The sequence below is a fragment of the Chrysemys picta genome, chromosome 5, assembly GCF_011386835.1.
Source record: "Chrysemys picta bellii isolate R12L10 chromosome 5, ASM1138683v2, whole genome shotgun sequence".
NCBI lineage: Eukaryota > Metazoa > Chordata > Testudines > Emydidae > Chrysemys > Chrysemys picta.
Window position 1 is genome coordinate 89,868,232 of NC_088795.1, and position 26,157 is coordinate 89,894,388.

General features: G+C 42.4%; 1 protein-coding gene across 7 annotated transcripts in view; it reads left to right on the forward strand.

Moving 5' to 3' along the window:
* The window catches only part of DLC1 (DLC1 Rho GTPase activating protein), a 391,881-nt gene extending 365,924 nt beyond the window's left edge, over positions 1-25,957 (forward strand). For all 7 annotated transcript variants that reach the window (XM_065596882.1, XM_065596883.1, XM_065596885.1 and 4 more), the window contains 11 exons: positions 5,187-5,250; positions 8,399-9,825; positions 11,327-11,503; positions 13,509-13,668; positions 13,915-14,113; positions 17,808-18,021; positions 19,399-19,513; positions 21,923-22,141; positions 22,910-23,127; positions 23,339-23,512; positions 24,175-25,957. In XM_065596882.1, the coding sequence (XP_065452954.1) occupies positions 5,187-5,250; positions 8,399-9,825; positions 11,327-11,503; positions 13,509-13,668; positions 13,915-14,113; positions 17,808-18,021; positions 19,399-19,513; positions 21,923-22,141; positions 22,910-23,127; positions 23,339-23,512; positions 24,175-24,280 (3,073 nt within the window). In that variant the 3' untranslated portion in view covers positions 24,281-25,957. The remainder of the gene's footprint in view (positions 1-5,186; positions 5,251-8,398; positions 9,826-11,326; positions 11,504-13,508; positions 13,669-13,914; positions 14,114-17,807; positions 18,022-19,398; positions 19,514-21,922; positions 22,142-22,909; positions 23,128-23,338; positions 23,513-24,174) is intronic.
* The last annotated feature ends 200 nt before the right edge of the window (positions 25,958-26,157 follow it).

Here is a 26,157-nt window from a genome sequence, read left to right on the forward strand (position 1 = left end):
CGAAGGGAGATGATGGGCGGGGGGCAAGTTGGAAGTGATGAGACAGAAGAGGTCTATGCTGGGGAGAACAATCAGAAGAGTCTGTGCTCACTAGAGAACATTCCCCTCTAGAGCCTGGAATGGAACCCATGATTTCTGAGTCTCACCACTCCTCTGCTGTCAGCAGATACCTGTGAAACCCACTGGCAATGTGTCTCAGTGCTCTAATGCCAAGTACTCTGAAAAAATCAGGTCTTAAGTATCTCAAATTTGGCCCCCCCAAATTAGTGGACACTTTTTTTTACCTTAATCTTCCTGTGCCTCAGTTCCCCATCTGTAAAGGGGAATAGTATCACCACCTCAGTTTATAGAGGTGTTATGAAAAGAAATATCAAATGTTTGAGACAGACTCAGATTCTATAGTAATGAGAGCCATAGAAAAGCCCATGAGGAAATTAATAAGAACATAAGAACAGCCATACTGGGTCAGACCAAAGTAGCCTGTCTTCCTACAGTGGCCAATGCCAGGTGCCCCAGAGTGAATGAACAGAACAGGTAATAATCAAGTAATCCATCCCATCGCCCATTCCCAGCTTTTGGCAAATTATTCTGAATATTGTGCAGGAAATAAGACCTAAGGCCACACACTGAACAATAAGGAGAAAACAAAATATTGATTAGCTGCTCATTAAGTGAGCACCATCCATCCTGTGCACTGAATGAGGTAGGGGTCCTATGGAAAAATAGTATGTGATCATATAATGCATATACACAAGGGGGCTGAATTAAGGTTGCAGAGGCAACATTCATCCCAGCATTTCATCCCTTTTGAGTGCTTGATTTTTGTAACCTGAATGGGGGTGGGTGTGTGTGTGTGTGTGTGTGTGTGTGTGTGTGTGTGTGTGTGTGTGTGTGTAATATATATAAGCACATACATATAAAAATTCATTCAGTGAAACTACTTATAGAGTAAGGCACTACTATGCAACGTGATTAAAGGTTTCAGTGTCTCACCCGCTATAAACAAGCTGGATGTGTGATTATGGGACTGTTAAATGAAACACACAGATCTGAGACATCTCTGTAGAGCATTTAGATTTTCAAAAGGAAACTGTTTTTATAATGAAAACATGTCAGATCTGAAACAGAATCTTTACATGCCTGATTGTTCCTGTAACTGATCTCATTCATAAAGGGATGATCTTAACTTGCTTTCATATTTGTGTTTGTGAGGGGTTAGGGTGTTTTGTTGTTTTTTTAAAAGGATCTCTGTAGAAATAGTCTTTACACTTATCTCATTCAGCTGTTCAAGAGTTTTATTTTAAATGGGGGGAGGGCAGGCTACAATATAATCTTTGTGAAATCAAAGACATTCTTATCAGGCAGGCTCTAAATATGTTTTCCCTGACAGATCAAAGTGGTCAGGCTAGTTAAATGCAACAGGCTGGAAATAGATAAAACCTGATATGGGGACTCAGTGGCAGCTTTTTTGCTGTATGAGGCAAATGCTTCAATACTGTAAAATTCACAAATTGTTACATGAAACAGAACTGAAGACCAAGTCAGTATGCCTTGGATTGAGGCCCAGGAGTTCCAAATTATAAATCAAAAGTTAAAGAAAAGCCAAGTAGTGTTTACTCCTCTAGAAGATATTACAGTGACCTGTGTTTTGAGTAATTTAACATTTTATCCACAATAGTGCAGGTGTGCTTTTTAAAAAGCTGGTTAGTTTAGTTGTTTGCAACTAAACACTTAAGTTTTAATTTTTATTTAAAATATTAATTCCCTTCTTCAAAATTAAATGAACAATTGCTGCTATGCAATCCAAAAAGGAGGGTTAGTCACAATCAAATAGCCAAGCCCTGTTGTAAAAGTTATTTGTGAACAACTCAGTACAGTATTTTTGTTTTTCCTTCATGTTGATAGTTTAAAAACTACACTGAATATATAACATCAGCACAATGTAGGTCATCCAAAAAAGAGAATCAACATATCCCATCAATGTTTTGCAAGAGAAAAATGTCCCCTATAACATTTTGAGAGGAGACCAGAGAGAGAGTGTGAGGGAGAAAGTAAAAAATAATACATTTGAGTACACTCTTCAGACAAAATTGTTTTGAATCTTACTCTATGTAGACTCAGGTAATGGTTGAACCTGTTATTTTTCATTAAGGTAGCAACACTTTCATGTGTGTAGGGCCTTCCTCAGGGTTTGTTGTATTGGGGGGAGGAGGGGAAATCTGTTTGGTAAGGCCTCACGCACCAGAATGTCAGCTTCCCTCTGATACTTGTCTGAAGACCAATAAGCCTTATTCTGCTCTCCATTACACAACCAGGAGTAACTGCATTGAAGCCAATGAAGTTACACAAGGGTCAAGCTGGTGTAAGTGGAATCAGACTCAGCAAGTTTCATCGCACAGTGTAATTACTCTGAAGACAACATGGAGTGATGTTTTGGAATGGTGTTGTGCACTGTAAGCTTTGTCACTTGGATAGGGCTACCATTCGTCCGGATTCCCCCGGACATGTCCGGCTTTTTGAGCTAAAAATAGCGTCCGGGGGGAATTTGTAAATGTCTGGACTCCCCACCTCTCCTCCCCCATGCAGAGCGCACGCGGCTAACAGGGCAGCTGGCCGGATGGTGCCACTTACATGGGGCTCTGACAGCCAGAGAGAGCCCCTCCTCCTCTCCCCTGCAGCAGAGATCACTCCCTCCCTCCCTGCATTCACAGATCGCCTCCGGCAGTCTGGAGCTCCTCCCGCACTGCTGCCCAGCGTGCCAGAACGAACGGCTCAGGCCGTTCCTGAGCAAGTTCACAGAGACCTTAGGCGAAGGCCAACAACAAAGGGGCCGGGGGGTCGGAGAAGGGGCAGGGAGGTTCTGGAGGGGGCAGTCAAGAGACGTGGGAGGGGGGTCGGGAGTTCAGGGGGGCTTTCTGGGGGTGGGGGTGTGGATAAGGTTTTGAGCAGTCAGGGTACAGGTAGGGGGTGGGGTTTTGGGGGGGTCTTAGGAGGGGGCAGTTAGGGGACAAGGAACAGGGAGGCTTAGGTAGGGGGTGGGGTTCTGGAGGGCAGTTAGGATCAGGGGTCCCAGGAGTGGGCAGTCAGGGGACAAGGAGCGGGGGGGGGGTGTCTGGAAATTCTGGGGGGGGCTGTCAGGTGGCAGGGGTGGGGAGAGGGATCAGAGCAGTCGGGACAGGGAGCAGAGGGGTTTCGATGGGTCAGGAGTTCTGGGGGGGCTGTCGGGGTGGAGTGTGGTTGGATGGGGCATGGGAGTCCCAGGGGTCTGTCTGGGGGTGGGGGTGTGGATAAGGGTTGGGGCTGTCAGGGTACAGGTAGGGACCTAGGGGGCCAGTTAGGATGGGGGGGAAGGTTCCAGGAGGGGGCAGTCAGGGGACAAGGAGCCGGGGGAGGGTTGGGGATTCTGAGGGGGGAAGTGGGAGGGGCAGGGGCGGGGCTAGGGCAGGATGGGGGCGGGGCTAGGGCGGGGCTCCTCCCGTCCTCTTTTTTGCTTGCTGAAATATGGTAACCCTACACTTGGAGACAGGACAGTCTATTGCAAAGGACTGAGCGTCAAGACCTGGGTTCTACTCCCAGTTCCCCATTTGTAGGTGGGAATAATACCACCCCTTTGTTTTGTAGGGGTGTTGTGAAAATAAATAGCAATGTTTTGGAGACACTCAGATTCTACAGTGATGAGAGCCATAGGAAAGCATACGAGGAAATTAATAATTCTGTCTTCAGAGCAGGGTTTGACTAGTGCGCTGAAAACAAGGCCTAGAACCATCCATTGAAGAATGAGGAGAATGTTCTCCCCCCGACTTGCTGTATGACCTGGGTTTTGAGCAAGGCTCTGTACCTGTGTTTCATCTTTATCACATAACTGGATCCTCAGTTTTCTAAGGGCCTGATCCTTCACCACTGAAACCAATAAAAGCTTTGCCATAAACTTCAGTGGGTGGCAGGTCAAACCTTGTGCAAAAACCCTTGTCTGTGCAAAAGGTGGGTAGAATGTGAAAGATTGGTCGTTCATCCTCTAGGCATAACTAAGTTGTTAATTTTATGTAATAAGACTCATCCCAGATACCTCTACGTATCAGTACTTTCCTTTCAGTTTCTTTTATTTTTTTTAAACCTAGGGTATATTAGCTTCTCCAAATTCATCTTAAAAGATGTCAACATTGTAAAATAAAGATCTACATTTTAAACTGGAATGTTTATATGCTTGATTCTGCTCTCAATGAACTCAGTGGCCAATTTATCAGTGGACTAAGAAAGGTCAGAATACTCTGCTTTGAACTGTAAGCACTCAGGGCCTGATCCAACACCACTGAATTTAATGGAAAGAATTCCATTGACTTCAATGGGCACTGGATCAACAGCCAGCCAGAGAAGATTATACAAAAAGATGCTTATAATACCTTAAGGTATGCAGTTAAAAGTGCATTTCATGGGGAGCCTGGTTAATTATAGCTGCTGTACTCTTACCCAGCAATGAATTTTGTTTTTGTTTAAGTTTTTATTTTATTTTGAGAGCCACAGTCTTAAATATGAAAGAAACTGTACAGACTTGGAAGCAAGAACGAGGTCTATGATTTTTCTTCTCTCTTTTTTGAACAGATTAGTAGAGTTGTCCTGGGGCTGTCTTGAAAGTAATTATATTACACAACACAGGAACAAAATAGGCACCTGATGTGTGGAAAATTAGTTTTCCTCTTTGAGGTTTCAGCTAGAAGGGTAAAAAATTAAAGCAACAGCAGGCTACATTACACCCACAATTGCAGAGAAGCACTTTCTTTGTACCTTATTCTCAGTATGTCAGGATAATTTGCTTCAGGATTATACGTAAAAATATATTTGATATTAAGCAATAATTATTAGTAATTCATTAATTTAAAAGCACTTTCAAACTTGGTCTGTCTCTACGCAATTTGGACTGTTCAGTTATTCACTTCCCTCTCATTGACTAGACCCAGCGAAACTACTAAATGCTCATCCACCCCCACTCTTCTCACCCAGAATTCAGCTGAAGTAATGTGTTAATAATTAAGCATAATAAGTGCTAATTGAGGCTCCCCTTGTGGCTATTTGTATGCAAAGGAGTTTGGAGATAGCCTTCACAAAAGCCTTTTAATTGAAATAGCCAGTGTCACACAAGTCATATGCCTGCTGTTGTTAATGTGGTGGTTTTTTGTTTTGTTCCACAGGCGCTTAAATACTTTAAACAAATGTGCAGTGATGAAGCTAGAAATTAGTCCACATCGGAAAAGGGTAAGTTGTTTTTTTTTTTTTAACATCCTACATAACAGAACCATAAAAAAAGCTGAACATGATCTCATAGTTCATCTAACTTAGCTGCAGTGCAAGATTGTTTCCGGGCCAAATCTGGCATCCTTACGCAGGCAAAACACTCTTTACACTTCATTGTGATCTTTTGATTAAGGACTGCAGGATTTGGCCCTGTAACTGAATACACTCATTGACTCAGTTAAATCTTTTACAGACTCTGGGACAGGGATGTGGAGCACTCTCAACTACTGTGCACTTATTGGGGTCAATTTATGGGGGTCAACTATTTACACACTTACGTTCAGCTGGGATGATGACTCAGTTAGCTCATATGGTGCTGACTAATCAACATGGACCAGAGTAAATCATCATCTCAGCTAACTTGAGTTGACTCTTCAGCACCGTGTTAGAACACCAGAATGCTTTATCATGTAGGCAGGCTCAGAGGGAGCGGAGGACACCCAGCCTTTCCCAAAAGATGCTCAGCTTGCAGAGTTGGGCCCATTACTCCTGTGCTTTTTAATCACTGTTTAAAATACTAATTAAACTAAGGCAAAATCTCTGAAGAATAGTGTTAAATAAGCTTGAAATAGTTTGCACATTGGTAAGGAAATCATCGTGGATTGTACAGTTTCTTTGCTGTTCACTCAAGACAATCTCATTAGTCAGTGAGTCTTAAACTAAGACCACTACCATTCAAGCTGAGCAATGATAGAATTTCTAGTTTGAATTTGGTATGATAGTATTTATGAAAAGTTTAGTTGTGCTTATTGATTTTTAATAGTAAGGTATAAATAAAGTTATTGGCATTATAAAACATTATACCCTTGCCTAAGTCCTTGATTGATGGGCAAAGGCATTGTGAAAGATTTTTTTTTTTTTTGGACACTTTTCTCTTCAGTTCAGTTGGACAGCTGGATAGCAGTCTGAAAATAATGTCTGAATGCTAAAGGTCAATAGTAGTCAGGACTGTCCCCTGGAAATGAGTAGTTGCAGATGAAAATGACTAAACTTATGCAATACAAATGCTGCCATTCTCATGACAAGAATGCATGCAAATGCTCTAAGGGTGTTTACCAAGGATCAGTCTCTCGCTCTCTCTCTCGCTCTCCTTTTTTTCCCCCCCTCTCCGTTTATGGTATGTAGCAAAGAAGGTTCTGAAAGATAACATTTTTTGATCATTATACATTTCCTATGTGTATGCTAAGTTTTCTGACTACCAGAAGATTTGTTTCCTGAAATCAGGTCTCTTTCTTGTTTCTGAGCCTGATTAACATCAGAGTGATCAAGATTCGTATTCGAAATGGACCCAATTTTCTACGAAGTCTGGATCGTATGTTTTGGTTTGGACTCATTTCTGGTTTTGACTCAAGCGTCAGTGGAGTAATATACAAATATAGGGCCAAATTCCACTTTTGTTGACTTGACTAAGACCAGGATTTGGCCCTTAAGCCTTGTTTACATGAGGAAAATTACCTGTTGCTGACAGAGTGTCAGCAATGGGTGCATCTGAATGAATACTGTTTTCTTGGTCTTCCCTTGTAGTTAAATCATGTTTAACGCCAATTGAGCGGCACCCATTGTCAGCCATAGGTAACTTTTTTGTTGTAGGCAAACTTCCCCGTTTAATTAACAAGACAAACTTCTCCATTGTTTCCTCACTCATGAATAGAATCTTAAGTTTCGGCATCCGGACCACAGAGTGCAGTGTGTCCTTTATGTGCTGTACATACATGTGTTTGTATCAAACACAAGTACTGTTTGACTTTTTTTTCCCTGGCTTTGTGAAGTGTCATAATAAGACTAAAAAAGGAACTGGAGCTAGGGGAAGATACCCCATTACAGGCTACATGAATAAAGCCTTTTGAATGATAAGTTTATTCTCTGGATAAGAAGTTAATGGTTCTTGTGTTCCTTATCTAACAAATGGCTTCTGTGGGGGGTTTTTTTGTTTTTGTTGTGGTGGGGGGGGGGGGGCGGGGGGGAGGTTGGTTTTGGTTTGTTACTTTCTGTTGTCTTAAGGAAAACAATTTAAACAAACAAACTGGAACTTTGGCACATATTAACTATGTAGAAAACTATCTTTGGTAAGCTTACCTTTTGTTCTTTGTTTAGCACCAAAGGTGTATCCTGCCTTGCTATGGTGTGCTAAAATAGTACTCTTTTTAGTTCTGGTCGTCCAGCTTGTGTGTAGTATGATCTTCTCCATGTAGATGGAAGAGAAGTGTGTTGGTCATACAAGATCATTCCCGTGCAGTAAAAGGTTGAAGCTTAAGTGGCAATGTTGAAACATACCCTCAGGCACTGCCCATACATCAAATATATCAGTGGAGAGGTTACTGACAATTTACTTGTGTTATACACTGTTGCTGGCATTTGCTGCTCAGTATCTATGAAATAATGCTAAAATTGCCTGGAGCTAGTCTGAAGTAGAAACTTCACAGGACAATCTTAGTGTCAGCTGCTGGCTTATAGGGGGAGGAAAGGACCAGGTAAGAGCCTGGAGGCATTAAACTCTGGCAGTGTAATAGGTTCTCTTGCTATCTCATTAGTCACAGTTATAAGACCATTTAAGCTTCAGGGATGGGTAAGAAGTTAAGCTACTACAATTCAGAATGTCTGAGAAGCATCTCTTAATTGCAAAGGAGAATATAAACAAAGCCACTATCAACAGAGTAACATTGGAGAGAGACCAGAGTGAGACCTGCCCCTCACTGACTCCAGTTTAAAATTTTATGCATGCCAGGAATTTCCACTGATCTCAAGGGTATCCACTGTGACCAATTAATTAAAAGTCTAGAGATACTGGGGTTTGTTGAAAAGAGCAATTTAACTCAGATTATATTATTTGCTCTGTTTGCTTTATCTACAAGACGGCTTTGAAATGAACTTCAAACGTATATTTTCATCTATTTAAAAAATAGTCTTAAGATATATTGCATATTATATGTTATCTTTAACTATGATTGGCTTAAGAGGCCCAATCTTGCTCTCATTGAAGCCCATGGCTGTTTTGATATTAACTTAAATGATAGCAAGATCACACACTTAAGTATACTCACTGAAAGGACTTTGCTATCATCACTACCAGTTTGCCATTATACCTTATGGATGCTCTCTTTGTGCGCAGAGTGAAGATTCCGATGAAGATGAGCCTTGTGCAATAAGTGGTAAATGGACTTTTCAAAGGGACAGCAAGAGGTGGTCTAGGCTTGAAGAGTTTGACGTCTTCCCTCCAAAACAGGATTTGAATCCCTCATCCCCAGAAGCGCCTCTCCTGACGAACGCAGCTAGCCATGAAAGCGTACTGACAGACCTCAGCGAGCGTCAGGAGGTAGCTTCCATTCACAGCACCAGCAGCACCAGTAGCCACCAAGTTACCCTCCAGAGCGAGGCAACCACCACCAGAACAAACTCAGTCGTTAGCGTTTGCTCGTCAGGAAACTTCATAACGAACGATGACTCCTTCAGTAGCCTGCCCTCGCCTAAGGAGCTGTCTAGCTTCAGCTTCAACATGAAAGCCAATGAAAAGAATGCCAGGTCTAAAACGAAGAGCCTGTTAAAGAGGATGGAGAGCCTGAAAATCAAGAGCTCTCACCATGGCAAAAATAAAGCCCCTTCCAAGCTGGGTCTTATTATCAGTGGGCCCATCCTAAAAGAAGGCCTGGATGAGGACAAGCTAAAACAGTTTAACTGCGTGGAAATTTCTACCCTCAATGGCAATCATATTAATGTCCCCATGGTACGAAAAAGGAGCGTCTCCAATTCCACCCAGACCAGCAGTAGTGGCAGTCAGTCTGAGACAAGCAGCGCTGTCAGCACACCCAGCCCCGTCACAAGAACACGCAGCCTCAGTGCGTATAATAAAAGGGTGGGAATGTACCTCGAAGGCTTCGACCCCTTCAACCAATCAACCTTCAGTGATGTCATGGAGCAGAACTTTAAGAACAGGGGAAGTTTTGCAGAAGACACTGTATTTTTTATCCCTGAAGACCACAAGCCAGGTACCTTTCCCAAAGCGCTCTCCAATGGTAACTTCTCCCCATCAGACAGCAACTCTTCGGTGAACTGGAGAACTGGGAGCTTTCATGGACATGGCCATCTCTCCCTCAGGAGGGAGAACAGTGCAGAAAGCTCCAAGGAACTGAGCACTGGGAAAAGGCGCAACTCCTCTAGCTCAGTGGGCAGCCGCCTTAGCATTTATGACAATGTACCAGGCTCAATTCTGTATTCCAGTACAGGTGACCTGGCGGACCTCGAGAATGAAGACATCTTTCCAGAGCTGGATGATATCCTGTACCACGTAAAAGGGATGCAGAAAATAGTGAACCAGTGGTCAGAGAAGTTTTCAGATGAAGGGGACTCTGATTCAGCACTAGATTCAGTTTCCCCATGCCCTTCCTCTCCAAAGCAGATTCACCTTGATGTAAATAATGATCGAACAACCCCCAGTGACCTTGACAGTACAGGAAATTCCTTGACTGAGACTGAAGAGCCCTCAGGAATGCAGGACAGAAGGGACTCTGGGGTGGGTGCATCACTGACACGGTCCAACAGGTCAGTAACAGGGACTTCTGCCACTAGACCGGGATGGGCAAACTTTTTGGCCCGAGGGACACATCTGGGTGGGGAAATTGTATGCAGGGCCATGAATGTAGGGCTGAGACAGGGGGTTGGGGTGCAGGAGGATGTGCAGAGTGCGGAAGGGGGCTCAGGGCAGAGGGTTAGGGTTCAGGAGGGATGCAGCAGGAGGCTCAAGGCGGGGGGTTGGGGTGCGGGCTCCGGCCCAGCGCCACTTACCTCAAGCAGCTCTGGGGTGGCAGTGGCACACACCGGGGCTAAGGCAGGCTCCCTGCCTGCCCTGGGTCCACGCCACTCCCGGAAGTGGCCAGCATGTCTGGCAGTGGCTCCTTGGGGTGGGGTAGGGCACGTGGCTCTGCCGCATGCTGCCCTTGCCTGTGGGTACCACCCCCAGAGCTCCCATTGTCTGCAGTTCCCCATTCCCAGCCAATGGAAGCTGCGGGGGGTGGTGCCTGCAGGCGAGGGCAGTGCACGGAGCCCTCTGTCCCACCTCCCAGAGGGGGGCCGTGGTGCTGGCAACTTCTGGGAGCAGCACAGGGCCAGGGCAGGCAGGGACCCTGCCTTAGCCCCACTGCACCACAGGGCTGGCAATCCTGCAGGCCGGATTGAAAGCCCTGATGGGCCGGATCTGGCCCGCGGGCCATAGTTTGCCCTCCCCTGCACTAGACCCAATTAAAGCCTTAGCATAGAAGTAGCTGTGGTGATTAAAGCAAATATGTGACTTTTACATATCAGTTTCAGAAATTAAGGGTGAGGATAACATTTTTATAGTGCCTTTAATCCAGAATGGTTTCCAACCAAGCCACTTTAAAACAGTGTATTTGTTTATTCAAAATGTGTCCACCACCGAAATGCAACTCTTTCTGCAGTGCAGTGTGAGAGTCATCTTCAACAGCAACATTAAAATAGTTTTTGGGGGTGGGTGAGGACTAACTTGTCAAACTGAAACTGGGATGTGTGGGGAATGCAGAATGTAATTACCCAAATTTGAAATAAGACAGGATACTGGTGGTGGTATCCCTGCTCTTTCCAAAACAGCATCACAAAAGACACCACGGCTATGTGGTCAAAGCCTTCATTTTACAACTTGTTCAAAATACAGTACTTCCAACAGCATATAGTGCCCCTTTGTACCATATTGTGCAAATTACTACGAGGTAGTTAGTGCTATCAGGGCCGCCAGTCCAGGTTGTTTGCTCCCACATTAACACCTAGAAATTTTGCCTTATCTGCTATATATCAGGAGTTAGGAGTTTCTGATATGTAGTAGATAAAGGCAAAATTTCCAGATGTAGTCAGAGAAATCTCAGTATGGAATGGAATGGAATGTTCTGCTGAATGGCATGTTCTTAAACAACACTCATTAGAACGAATGCCCTCCACATCATTAGAGAGAATCCTTTTATTGTGGTTTCTACATGTGTCTTCCAAAGACACTTCAATAAATTGTCTTTTATTTTCCCCTCCTTTCCTGCAGGCACAGACTGAGATGGCACAGCTTTCAGAGCTCCCACGGGCCCAGCTTGAGCTCTGTGTCATTACAGATTAATAGCCAGTCTGTGGCACAGATGAACCTACTGCAGAAATACTCTCTTTTGAAGTTAACTGCCCTCCTGGAGAAATACACACCTTCCAATAAGCATGGCTTCAGCTGGTAAGGACCATTCAAACCCTAGGGATTTGCCAGTCATGAATGAATATAGAAAACAGTCACTAATCCCCAACTATCTTCCCTGTTTCTGTTTACTTGCATCTAATTAACACTCATTCTGCCACCCTCCTGGGGGGCTCCAGCCTCAGAGGACAATACTAAACCCATTAACCCTTCACATTGTTTTAATGTCATTGGGTATCAGATGCTCATTAAGAGGGAGCCACTGAGGGTGGCTGCAATTAACGGGAGGGACATGGGAATGCATTTCAATACAGATGCTCATGAAGCACAGACCAGCTGGCTGTGTTGGGAAAAGTCCAGCTAGAATCCATAGCACAAAGGTGTAATCGTGTATTAAACCAATTTGCACTTAAGGAGACCTACTTCAGCACATCTTAAGATACCAGAAAACTATCGTCAACGTCTCCTGCCTTTCTCCTTCATTGATATTCTTAATATTATTTATTTAATGCCAGGGCACTTCAGCTGAGTAAGTTTCCCTCACTTCTAGTGTGTCGCTATCTGACCGCTAACTTTTTTATGCTGAATACATTTTGTTCTTAAAAGAAAAACCCAAATCCAGTTAAGTTATTATAAAAACAAAATGAAAACATTCAGCAAGTTTGGAAAAACAGCTGAGTTTTCCTGTAGCCACTTCAGCTTTTCGTTACCCAGTCAATATCTTTTGTCAGATTAGTGAAATAGAAAACCTGTTATTGCCATATCTGTATTGCACAGTCTCTGTAACCCTAAAGCAGCAAAAAGTACAATATAGTTGGGGGGGGGGGGGGTCCCGCTTCGTTCTTATGGCCTCCTCCCTTCTCCAGGACTCTGAGTATTTAACTCCAACATCAAAGTAGTTCCTGTTCAAAGGCTGTTATTATGTGAGCCATGCTAAATACAGAAGTTGTTTGTTCTGAAAGACAGAAATAAGTATTGACCGGTTATCCCTGCATGCTTCAGATTCTCAGTGGGGATCGTAATGTGTTCTTTCACATTCTGCTGGCGTATTTTTTGACAAAGCGAGTATTATTCACACACATATCAATAGTGCCGCATGTTTAACTATAGTGTAATACAGTTTGATTCTTTTTATTTTTTGTAGAACAGATTAGCCCCCAAAAGCATAATACATTGTTTGTATAATCAACTATACATGCAGAAGTTAAGAGTCTCCCTGTTTTGTGTCCTCCGAAGTTTTGTATCCTACATTAACTTTCTCTTTCATTAGCGAGATGATCTCAACACTTTCAAATGCTAAAGGATTTTTTTTACTTGAGAAAACACTCTTGAGAATCCAAGAGTAAATAATTCTTTTGAGCTCTGGTAAATTTTTCCTCTGAGTCAAAAGCAAATGGAAAGGTGTTTCATTGAAACTAGGGGCCTGGCAAGGGGGGGGGTGTCCCCTCAAAGGGGTCATTTGAAGAACTGAAATTTTTAGCTGACAAATTCAAATGTATTACATCAGCTTCCTGCTGTTACACATACGGGTGGGCAGTCGGCCTGGCTTGAGAGCTTTATAGACTAAGTGGTTGACATACAAAAAGGTTATTGTTCACATGCCCATCTTTCTTGAGAGACCTAAAGAAGCTACATTATAAAGGGTTGTTGGCCACGGGATTTATTTTGACTCTACTATAGTTCATCCTGGCTCCTGTTCTACCCCATAGCATTTGTTGTACCAGTATTGATAGACTAGCACCCCATATTAATGGTTGAAATCAACATATAGCTCCTCCTAACATTAAGCATCATAGAGATGCTCCATTTCCTACCCCCACCTTCCTCCGTGGAAAAAATTAAATATTTTATGTTTTCAGTGCTACAACTAAGCCTTTCACATAGTATTCACTCTATTAAAGTCTTTCAATTTCACTTACTTTTTAGCATGTTACAGCTACTGGAATCTAGAAGATGGGGTGGGGAGGGGGGAGTGTAGTGAGAATGCTGTGTGTGCTGTGCTAACAGCTATGCTTTCTCCTTCTCCTTTTCTCTGCTTAAACAGGGCTGTACCAAAGTTTATGAAAAGGATTAAGGTCCCAGATTATAAAGACCGGAATGTGTTTGGAGTTCCCCTGCCAATTAATGTCCAGCGTACAGGGCAGCCTCTCCCACAGAGCATTCAGCAAGCCATGCGGTACCTCCGCAACCACTGTTTGGATCAGGTTAGTTTCACTTCACTACCATTCCACTACGCTGTCACCATCCCAGCACTTGATTATTTATTGTTCTTGAGCCAAATCTTCAATCCCTTATTTCTTTTTTACTCTAGCCATATTCAGGCACAATTCCCACTGAAGTCAGTGGGTAGGACTGTAGGATTTGGCACCTCCTTGGTGGATTTAATATCTGTGGTTTTTTTGTTTTTGTTTTGTTTTGGTTTTTTTTTTTAAATATGCAAACACATGTAGGTTGGACTGTTCAGGAAATCTGGAGTCAAGTCAAGAATCCAGGCTTTGCGCCAAATGAATGAGAGCTCAACAGACAGCGTTAACTATGAAGGCCAGTCTGCTTACGATGTGGCAGACATGCTAAAGCAGTACTTTCGTGATCTACCTGAGCCGCTCATGACCAACAAACTCTCTGAGACATTCTTACAGATCTACCAATGTAAGTCCTGAGATTCCCTGGGTGGGAAATTGGGCCCTGGTTTCAGAGAAATATTCCCAAATATGCACTCATACAATGTCTAATTAACAAGGCTGAACTGCCAAATATATCCCTCATCTGGGCACCACATGTGTTGGCTGCTAGGGAATTTGGAAACAATGCCATTTGATACCATCGTATACTTTACCTTCTTTTTGAAGTATCCATTATTTGTCATCCTGCCTCTTGTGAAACTGATTTTTGGTTCTCTAGTTATATAGTGATATAGATGGCAAATTTTCCCAGTTTCATCTGTTTCTGAATGCTTGGAACCGATATAAACCCTCTGCCTCTTTGAATTGGAATTCTCTGTCTTCTCCGGGCATGCTTTTGATTGAGATTTAAAATAAAGTTCATGTCTCATTTGCAGGGGGTTGGGGGGGAGGTTGCAGATACAAGGTTAGAGAGCTTTGATTTCTGAAAAATTGCAAATTTGCTTCAGAAATTACTATGTCCTTTTACAACAGGATTGCCCAAACTTGTGACAGTCCTTAATCTTGTGTCATTTTATGCCCAGTAGCAGCACTCATAAACTTATTAAAACATTTTTAATCTTACAGCTGCCATTTTATCATTTCTACTACTGGGGCCTAGGGTGTGATCCACAATGGTACTTAGGCACCTGAGTCCCAGTGTTGGCTCCACTGCAATCCATAAAACTCCTGCCAAACCCTCTTGGCACCTAAACTCCCTTGGCGCCTAGGGGCTTGTCTACACAAACAACTGTTTCATGGCATGCTGGGGTGTGACTCTACCCCACACGGGCCTGCCACAGACAAACTGTCCATGTAGACCCTGCTGATGTGCAGTTACAGTTACTTAATGCACTTTGATCCAGTCCCGTTTCAAGGAGGGTTAAGCTCAAGGTGGGTGCCCTATATCAGTAGCCTAGAAAGTCATTTTCATTCTCTCTAACCCAATGGCTATTTAATTTATCCGCAGTGAAACAGTCATTGGGCTAGAAAGGTGGGGGACTCCGGTCCAGTCTCCCAGTTCCAATCACTTTTTTGTTATTTCTCCACAGTGGAACAGCTTCAGCAGGAGAGATTGTAGGAGCCCCACATAAGACTATCCCAGAGCTCAGCGGTTAGAGCTCTGTCCCGAGAGGTGGGAGACCGTCCAAATCCTTTCTCCCCCTCTGGCAGAGGAAGGAATTGGTTCTGGGTCTCCCACATCCCAGGCAAGTCCTCTAACCACCAGGTAGAAGTCAAAAGGTGGGTGGTGCTGCTGATGCCAACGCCACCAGCAGCCATTCTGCATAGCACAAGGCAGGTACCTAACTCCTTTAGTAAGAAATATCTTGGGCACCTCAGCAATCTGACTACAGGCGGCCGATTCCTGTTCATGGATCAGTAAGCAGAGTTAGGTGCCTATCTCCAAGAAAGGGACAGGGCTTAGCACACACCTCTCATTGGCATATCCTATTAGTTAGCTCTGGTGGCTGGCATGCTGACTATTTGTGGATTGAATTCTTAGTTGTTGCTTATCTTCCCCTATTCATTGTAGAGGGAGCCTAGGTGCCTAACTCGGCTTCGTGGATTGCAGAGTTGTTCCTGTGATTCTCTCCCCACACCTCCCCAAATCCCCCTCCCCCCCTCCCCAGTGCCTAAAAGTGAGGTGCCATGGTGCTCAGCATTGCAACACTGAAGTCCCTTTGCTGATTCCCCCACCCAGCTAGTGTGCTGATGGGCACTCTATACATAGCATGGTTGGAATTATTTCCAAAATCCCTTGTTTTAGCATACTGTGTAGTCTAATTATCCGGAAAGAAACAACTAATCTCCCTGTAGGGTGATTTCCCTTCATTTCAGCTTGATAAATTGAGTTTTGTACAGATTGGAAGCATTGTGTAGGGGGTCTTTTGGTGACTACACAATAGATGATCAGATCACACCGCAATTCCCAATTTTCCTCTGCGTTGAGCTGTTAGGATGAGAATACCTAACCGTTCTTTTGAAATGGGTGGGAGTCAGCTGTCATAACATTTCGATCCTCTGACCTCTTCGGGAGGCCAGGTTGATGCATATATGGACGTTGTGATTTCATGCTGCCTCTGTGGTCCCATGGTGTCCTCCTAGGCTCCATGGTAGGGTAGCTCCAATAGAGCTGTGCTATGAAGGACTCCTCATGCTATCCATCTAGGTTTCATTACTGCCCTCGTCACCATATCTGAATGCCTTACATCACACACCGCCTTCCCCCAAAACTCCCCAGGGGAATTGTACAGGGCTGAAGGAGATGTGCTAATACCAACTCAATTAGCACCAACTGATATGATGTGGGATAGGGGTGGAGAGTAATGATGGCTGTCCTGCCACCCTGGACACCAACCCTGCAGAGAAATACTTTCTAGTGGCTGGTGCCAGGGGAAGTTTAATACAGTGCTACAAAAACTGCACTCCCCATTCTGCATCTCCTTCCCCTGGGATTGATCTGCAGGGGTTGCAGCTGCTCTGCCCATAAAAGGGGGATGAGCTAGGCCAGAAGTTTTGATCTGCTGTCCATAGACCGCAAAATCCTTTGGAAGTTGTTGTAAATTTTCTTCCATGTGTATGGCCAGAATTTCCCCTCCCCTTGGTATTATGCTTAGCATATTGTATCTGATTGTGCCTGTGCACCACTTGTAAAATGCCTTGAGCTTATTGAGGGTGGAAGGCAGTATATCATATGTAAGATATTTTAGTGTACCCTTTAAAACATTTTAACATCACCACCTACGTCAGTTTAAAAAAACCCTACAGTTTAGCTTATGCTCAAAGTGATACAAAATAGATGGTCTGTTAGTAATGAGAGAATTACAGATGAGACCTACCGCCAAGTTTCTCTTGAGCATGTCATCAAAGTTTTGCAGTGCTAATGATGGTAGAAACGCCACATGATTCAGCCCCTCAAGTTGCCTTTTTGGAGGTGGTTCACTGGTACTCACCTTGAGAAGCAGAGCTGGCCTGGGTTATTTCATTTTATTTTTTTTCCAGACTTCCAGTTTTTATAAAAACACGAGTCAAAATTTCCTGCCCAAGGTGTTTGTTGTCAGTAACCACGGAGCCGTGTAATGGTATGGGGCTGCATGTCAGTGACTTTCTTTTTCCACCATGTGACTTTGAAAGATCTACTCAATAAAACAGGCCTCTGTGTGTTTGGTGAAGCACTTTCTGGTATTTTATGGCATCAGTGTTGAAAAGGTTTAGTACCCATTTATTTATTTTATTTTATTGCTTCACTGATTGTTAAATGTATTTCCCTTGTGAACTTATTGAGAGCTGAAGAATTTTTGCTGGCATCTGTTAGCTGGACTTTGTTTCCATGTTTGACAGTGCCCATGGTCATCAGTCAGACTTCTGCAGTTAACAGCTCTTTTAGCAGGGGTGCAGGAGGATGTAGTGCTTGAAATTAAATTCTATTACAAACTGATACAGGCACAACTTTTATACTATTGAGTTTCTCTTGAGGCAGGAAATAACTGAGGGTAGGTAAGTTGGTGGCAATTAAAAAAAAAATTTCCTTTGTGTGTTGCCTGTGACAGGTATGCATCCTGGAGGAAATCCTTGCAAACTTGAGTAAAATAGTTGGCGCTGGAGTTTTGGATTGGGATGTATTCATGCTTGTGTGTGTGGAAAATCAGTGAGCTGATGAGAATATTACTAATGTTATGCAGATGTGCCAAAGGATCAGCGGCTCCAGGCTATCAAGGCTGCTGTTATGCTTCTACCCGATGAGAACAGGGAGGTCCTACAGATTCTTCTTTATTTCCTGAGTGATGTCACCGCTGCAGTGAAGGAAAACCAGATGACACCAACAAACCTTGCTGTGTGTTTAGCACCTTCCCTCTTCCACTTAAATACTCTCAAGAGAGAGAATTCTTCTCCAAGGTATGTCTCCAAAGAATGCAGGAGAATATAGTTCAGTACTACCATTCCTGTGATACTACTCCTTTAGCAAGTACTGGGATTCCCCTATTACAGCTACCATCTTGAACTTGCTTTGTAGTAAGTGAATTATCTTCCCCTCCCCCCACCTTTGATTACATTGGAAGCTTTAGAAGATATGTTAGGTGCAAAATGTATATTTGATCCCACTCTGTATTGCTGTAGGTATTTATAAAGCAAAACTAACCTTTATAGACTTCAAAAGTGGCCAAGGAAATGCAATGTCCACCCCACAATGGTTGCACATGTAGCATAATGTGAACTCCTCTAACTTTTCTCCTGCAGTTGTACAACAGTATTAAAATAACACCACTAGGTATCACTGAGGATTAAGAAGGCATGTTTTAGCCTCCTTACTGCATATGTCTTGCAGGGGTAATTCACCTAGTTCAGTTGTGCCACTATTCTGTGTCAAATTAGGTAATTAAACTTTAAATTCCCAGAGTTTAGGTCAAGCTAAAGAAGGGGTGGGTGTTATGAAGTTCATTGGGACATTCCATTGCAAACAGGTTGGTAGAAAAATGAAAGAGGTGGTCAGATAAGAAAGTAACCAGGTCTGAGGAACAATAGATTTACCCTCATTCACTGGAGAGCAACACAGTTTACCGATAATCAGAATGGAGTAGTCCAATTAGTGCTGCTTCCTCATTCACTTTATACATAAACACACACTAACGCTGGTATTCAGATCACCAGCAAGAGCAGGGAACCAAAGTGTTTACAGACAGGTGTTTATTCCTATTTCTGCTTATCAGGGGGCTAATTGAAAGAAAAGGCTTTGCCCTAGGGATGAAAAAGACACCAAATAGATTACCAGGGACTAGAATCACATGGGGGAGTTAGGTGCTGCAATGCTGAGCCTAACATTTATGGGCCCTGCCACTCAGTGGAATTCAGAGCCCTGAGTTGGGAGTGGGTGGTAAGTGCTATTTAAACTTTTTTTCCCCAAGACATTGAACTATGACTGGTAACCAGCCTTTGAGGCCATGTCAGCCACATCCCTGCAGCTCTTTACTCTAGGTGGAATCTTAGTTTTCCCATTAGGAACACTCCATTCTCTTTACTGGAACTGGTCATGATAGTCAGCTAGGCAGCCAGTGTGGTTATTTACAACTATGAACAAGTTTGCAATGGGTTAGACTTGCCACAGAACAGGCATAGCTGCAGTAGCAAGAAAAGACATTAATAACATTTAACATTACACCAGATGTTTCTGTCCTAAGCAGCTCTGGTCTATGCTATCAGGACATTTAAGCAGTATAACTGCACACTTACCAAGCCATTAACTAATACTGACTTGTTTATTTTCCTCCTCCATAGGGTGATGCAGAGAAAACAGAGTCTGGGCAAACCTGATCAGAAAGATTTAAATGAAAACATGGCTGCAACTCAAGGCCTCGCCCATATGATTGCTGAGTGCAAGAAGCTTTTCCAGGTGAGACAGCCATCTGTGAAACAAATAGCACCACCAGTTCAGCAGTGATCAAAAGAGATCTCTGAAAAATAGACAAGTTTTCAATGGAGAGCCAAGAGTCCCTTTAGTTTGTTTAAAGACTATATTATTAGACAAACAGATAAGCACCTTTAAAAAGCATATAAAATCGTAGAACTGGAAGGCACCGTGAGAGGTCAGTCCAGTCCCCTGCACTCATGGCAGGACTAAGTATTATCTAGATCATCCCTGACAGGTATTTGTCTAACCTGCTCTTAAAAATCTCCAGTGATGGAGATTCCACAACCTCCCTAGGCAACTTATTCGAGTGCTTAGCTACCCTGACAGGAAGTTTTTCCTAATGTCCAACTAAACCTCCCTTACCGCAATTTAAGCCCATTGCTTCTTGTCCTATCCTCAGAGGTTAAACGAGAACAATTTACTTCCCTCCTCCTTATAACAACCTTTTATGTATTTTAAAACTGTTATGTCCCCTCTGTCTTCTCCAGACTAAACAAAACCAATTTTTTTCCAATGGTCCCTCATAGATCATGTTTTCTAGATCTTTAAATAATTTTTGTTGCTATTCTCTGGACTCTCTCCAATTTGTCCACATCTTCCTTGAAATGTGGCACCCAGAACTGGACATAATACTCCAGTTGAGGCCTAATCAGCGCGGAGTAGAGCGGAAGAAGCATTTCTCGTGTCTTGCTTACAACACTCCTGCTAATACAACCCAGAATGATTGTTTGCTTTTTTTTTTTTTTTACAACAGGGTTACATTGTTGACTCATATTTAGCTTGTGATCCACTATGACCCCCATATTCCACTCCACAGTACTCCTTCCTACGCAGTAATTTCCCATTTACTTCAGACCATTTCTCCAGATCACTTTGAATTTTAATCCTATCCTCCAAAGCACTTGCAACCCCTCCCAGCTTGGTATCCTCCACAAACTTTACAAGTGTACTCTCTGTGACTTTATCTAAATAATTGATAAAGATATTGAACAGAATCAGACCTCGATCCGATCTCTGCGGGACTCTACTTGTTATCCCCCCTCCAGCTTGACTGTGAACCACTGATATCTACTCTCTGGGAATGGTTTTCCAACCAGTTATGCACCCACCTTTATTGTAGCTCCATCTAGGTTGTATTTCCCTAGTTTGTTTGAGAAGGTCATGGGAGACAGTATCAAAAGCCTTACTCATGTCAAGATATACCAAATCTACTGCGTCCCCCTATCCACAAGGCTTGTTACCCCGCAGGGTTCAAAAATTATGAGTCAGATCCCAAAGCATGAGTGTGGTTTAAATATAAGCCTTGGGCTAGAACACAATAGTTGGGAGAAGGTGCTCCGGGAGGTGGGGCATTGTGATGTGGAATGGTGTGAACATAGTTGGGTGTCTGACTTGAGAACCCGGCCTCTGATTTGCAGAAGAGCTGAGCACTCAACTCCAAATTGAAGTCAATGGGAACTGTGCTGTGAACATGTAAATTGTTATAAAAAGTTGAGTACATTGAAAAATTAGGCCCTATGCTTCTCAAATTGGGCACTCAAAATTAGTGTAAAATTTATATTTGTGTCACTTCCTCATCTGTGAAATGGAAATAATAATACCCCTTCACCACATAGGGATGTTATGAAATTGATTCATTAATGTTTGTGAAGTGCTCAGATCCTTTAGTGGTGATTGCCGTAGAAAAGCCCATGAGGCAATTAAAAATTCTGTGTTCAGAACACAGTTTGAGTACTGTGCAATAAATGAGGCATGGGGCAGACATTGAACAATGAAAATAAATATTGAGTAGCGGTTCCTTCAGTGAGCACCATCCATTCTGTGCCCTGAATGAGGGCCTGTGTAAAAATAATTAAATCATGTAAATTAAACTCTCATAATGCATGCACACAAGGGGATCAAATTAAGGTTCCATGAGCAATTTTAATTCTGGCACTTAATGTGAGTGCTTGATTTTACAACTGTAGCATTTTAAATGTAGTTTGTGTGCAATACAGTATATGCAATATGTATACATATACTGCACCCCTCCATGTCTCTCATTCACTGTTTTTTCTCTTCAGGGTTGTGACTATATTTAGCTTTTAAATCCCAGTTAGCAGGAGTATGTAGCAAATAGGAGCATGTAGCAAATATTTCTTTCAACAATTGCGTTTTTTTTCCCCTTCATCAGGGTCTTTCTTGTCTTTGTTCTTTCATTTATACACTGCTATCAATCTCTAAATTCATCCTCTGTGTTAATTGTCATCCTGCATGTCTGTAGTGGGAGGCATTCTGAGTTCAGATGACTGTCGTTTATGAATTTTTGAACTGTTAGCTTTGACCATACTGAGTCCTTCAGAATATGAAGAAACAGTTCTAGGATGATGATTCTCTTTCTGCAATTCCCAGATTCCCGAAGAAATGAGTAGATGTCGGAATTCTTACACAGAGCAAGACCTGAGGCCTTTAAGCCTGGAGGAACTTGGGCGAATCAGCAATACGGAGCCTTCAGACTATCATTGCTACCTTCAGGACTGCATGGATGACCTGCTTAAAGAGATGAAGGACAAGTTCAAAGGCTGGGTCAGCTATTCCACATCAGAACAAGCAGAGCTGGCCTACAAGAAGGTACATCAGTGGAGTCCCAAGTTCACAACTCCTGTTTAGCTGGCTGTTTTCTGTGGTTTAGTCTGGTACAGAATAGACCTTTTAATAGATGAGGGTATAGCAGAAAGAAAACAATTGGCAAAGTGCATCTGTATTCTGAAAAGTGATTATGTGGGGGGAACCCACACACCCTAGTGGATCTGCTGCTTTTAGGGACAAAAGTAAGTTTATTCCTGTTCATTCCACAGAGCCAGCATATCTAGAAGGCAGCTCACTGCCTCCTGTACTTCCTTGTGCATCATAATCATCAAAATATTTACTGAACTCCATTGACAGGATCAGTTACCCCTGTGCAAACCTATAGCCAACAAACTTGCAGAGATGTAACTGTAGGTATTGTTTGGCCTGCAAGAACCTTTATTACTGGTAATGGTGGGTAAGAAAAGCAGCTTTCTTGCCTCTCGGATCAAGTTTGCAGAGCTGGTAGCTAGAAGTCATTGAGAGGCAATAAAGATGGCACCACAGGGTGTGGTTCTCAGTTTCCCTTTTCAGTTTAGAACCACGCTTTGAAGTTATGATCACTCCCTTTAGACGGTAACTTAGAAGTTTGCACATCAGTTCCATTGGGCCATGCAGCTTATTCTCATGCATGAGGTTTTCTTTCTTATGACAAGACTAATAAGACACGATGTTTTGATCCCTTTATAGTATGTTTTTCAACACTAAGAAATTAAGAAGGAAAAATGTAAATTGTAATAGTACTGACAAGTCTATGCTGATGTTCCCCAGGTGTGTGAAGGACCCCCGCTCCGGCTGTGGAAAGCCACCATTGAAGTCCCTGCTGTGCCTGAAGAGGTTTTAAACCGTTTACTTAAAGAGCAGCATCTTTGGGATGAAGATCTCCTGGATTCTAAAGTAATTGAAACTTTGGACAGTCAGACAGATGTATACCAGTATGTCCAGAACAGCATGGCACCACACCCAGCCAGAGACTCTGTGATTTTAAGGTGAGCTTTCACATACTGCAGCACTAGGCTTCAAACAGAGAACTATCAAAACTTAAGAAAAAAAATCTGGTTTACACTACTTCAGAAGAAGGGAGAGTTTGTAGACACCTGCCTATTTATGCAAATTCTAGCACTTTTTCTAAGGCTAGTAGAAACTTGTCCCTTTTCTTACAGTAATGTAAGGCAATTATTTCATGTTTGTTTTTAACAGAACATGGAGGACAAATTTATCCAAAGGAGCTTGTGTGCTGTTAGCCTCCTCGGTGGATCATGACCGTGCTCCAGTGGTTGGTGTTAGAGTTAATGTGCTTTTGTCCAGGTATCTGATTGAACCCTGCGGGTCAGGAAAATCCAAACTCACCTACATGTGCAGAATTGATTTAAGGTACAGTCTCCTGCTTTATCCCACCAAATTTTGTTGGTGGCGGCAGTTCCTCTGGAGGGGTTTCGTTTAGGGTTGAGTATGCAGCATTTGTACTCATAGGCAGCTTGTATTATAGGCTGAGGAAGGCTATGCCTCCCCAAACAGCCCCGCGTGGCCCAACCCACACTTTGCCCAAGGCCCCCTCCTGCTTGCCACTTCCCCTCGGCTCCTCTTCCAGGAAGCATGCTAGGGCGACAACCTGTGGGTGGAATCTCACACAGTTATTCAGTAAGCCAGGTACATGTTTTGGTGGTTCTGTTCTTTGTGTAGTTAGTTGTTTTTGTTCCCCTTCACTTCTGGTAGGCATGAATATTTGAGAGAGAATAGTTGTATTCACACACTTCTTACATTAGTGACAGAGCCCAAGTTCTGATGAAATCTTAATTTTCTTTGCTCTGGTAAATCTGTGCGCATTTGATTTGGATGTTGTACAACGTGAAAACTAATAACCAACCTCTCCAGAGAAAAGGTGTTTCTCAGAATTCTGTTCAACCAGGGTTTTTGGAATAACCAGTAGCATAGCCAAGTAGATGTTCATTTGAGCACCTTTGATATACTTTCGTTGAGTAAGGACCAGTATTGCTGATAGAACTTTTCATTTACTTTGTTTCCCTCTGTTACAGGGGCCACATGCCAGAATGGTACACTAAGTCTTTTGGACACCTATGTGCATCTGAAGTTGCTAAAATCAGAGACTCTTTCAGTAATAAAGAAGTAAAATCCAGGTGACTACAACTACGCATTAAACCCATCATCAATGTACACATTCCTAGCAACTGAAGACTGTCGAATGGATGACATGCAATTGGTGTCTTGGAAGACTAATATATTGAATTGGACTGTGACCATCCCATACATTTTAAAGCTGCTTCCTGTCTGTGTAAGGTCTGTAGTATAGACCTTGACTGGAATATATAGGCTGACTGTGTGCAAAACAAAACAAAATCAAAACTGTATATTGTACTATTACTAGATGGTTTGAGTTGCTTCTGAGAAGCAAAACTCTTAATACAAATATATTATGGAATGGGGTAAAGATACTTCATTCCCATGTGATATTAGCTTTATGTACATACCTGTCATTTTATTTGTAATGTGTTGAGGGACTGGTGTATCCACTGGAATAGCTGGTACTCTTCAATGTGCTCTCACGGAGAGAAGCAAAGAAAGGTTTGCACAGAGATAAGTGTGAATGAGTGTAATTGTTGAAAGGAATAGCTAGAAGCATGGTGTCTGGTACACTGATATGGATCCACAGAATGGATTTTAATGTATTGGATACAGTTCAACCTGGAATCTCTGACTACCCAATGGACCAGCAGCAGCAATCCTTCATTCTTGCCTGTTTTGTGTTATTAACATTGTTAACCTGTAAGCAATTGTTATAGTAGACTTGCTCTGTCTGTTTCATACCCACATGATCTTTTTAGGAGTGATTAGCAAATTTACTGCAATACAGAATACACTTGTAAACTATGTAGATTGAAGTAGTGTTGAAATTCTTCTCTAGTGGCCAAAAAAGCCAGTAATGTCAAATTGTTTTATTGCCTAAAAATGAATATTTGTTGCATTTACTCCTGGATGTGTTGTAATAATTGTACATGATCATGGTATGTTTCGCTATATCCTAATGGTTTTTAAGAAGAAAATGTAGACATAGGAATCCTGATGGCAGGACGCCTAAGGCAGCAGACAGAGTAAGTTGACTAGGAAGATTCATATGGATTTTTCTCTTTTACCTGCCTTTCTGAAAGCTGCACATTAACATGAAGCTTTGAGAGCTTCAATGTGAGCCATTTAATTTTTTAAAAACCCTTTGGATATTTCTCACTGACAATCAATCATGTTATGGAAGTAGGAAACCAAGAGGTCCTCTGGAAAAGGTGGTCTTTATGCAGGTTTTACTATAAAGTACGGATTTGATTTAGAGATGCAGTATTATGTGAAAAATGTATTTTGTGACTGAGGGTATGAATGAGTTGCAAGGTGGCTGAAACTTTTTGTTACCATTGTCAGTATTAGTTTTATTTTTTTTAATGGCAAATGTATTCGTTTTCTCATGAATAAGGAGCCCTTCTATATTCAATTTGAAACTCTTTGAATTTGTAAAATCATATGGTGTACATACCAGTCTATCGTAAATATGTATACTTGCCCACAGTGTACTGTCAAACATAAGTAAAGCATGATAAAGATAATTATTTAAAATATACTTGTATTTATACCTCAGATATGCTTTTGAGTGTTTGTACCTCAAGTATTTTTTTTTCCTTCTATTGTAAATATGCTTTACATGATTAAGGTCTAAGAGAGAACACCAGAGGAAAAAGTTTATAACTTGGTATATGTCTGTACAGAGTATAATCAATAAGTGCACTATTAAATGTTTAAAACTGGGGGGGGAAATCTAGTGTCTTCACATCTTTTTGCATATAGTTCTTCCTAAATTCCTGCCCATAATCTGCATTTCATACTAAGTCTGATCCTGAGAGATGCTGGAGTGCTCTTAACTCACATGTATTTCAAAATTGCTCTGGACCTCACAGAATCATCGTCATAAAGCATCCTCCATTCAACTCCTACTCAGAAGTTCCCACTGACATCAA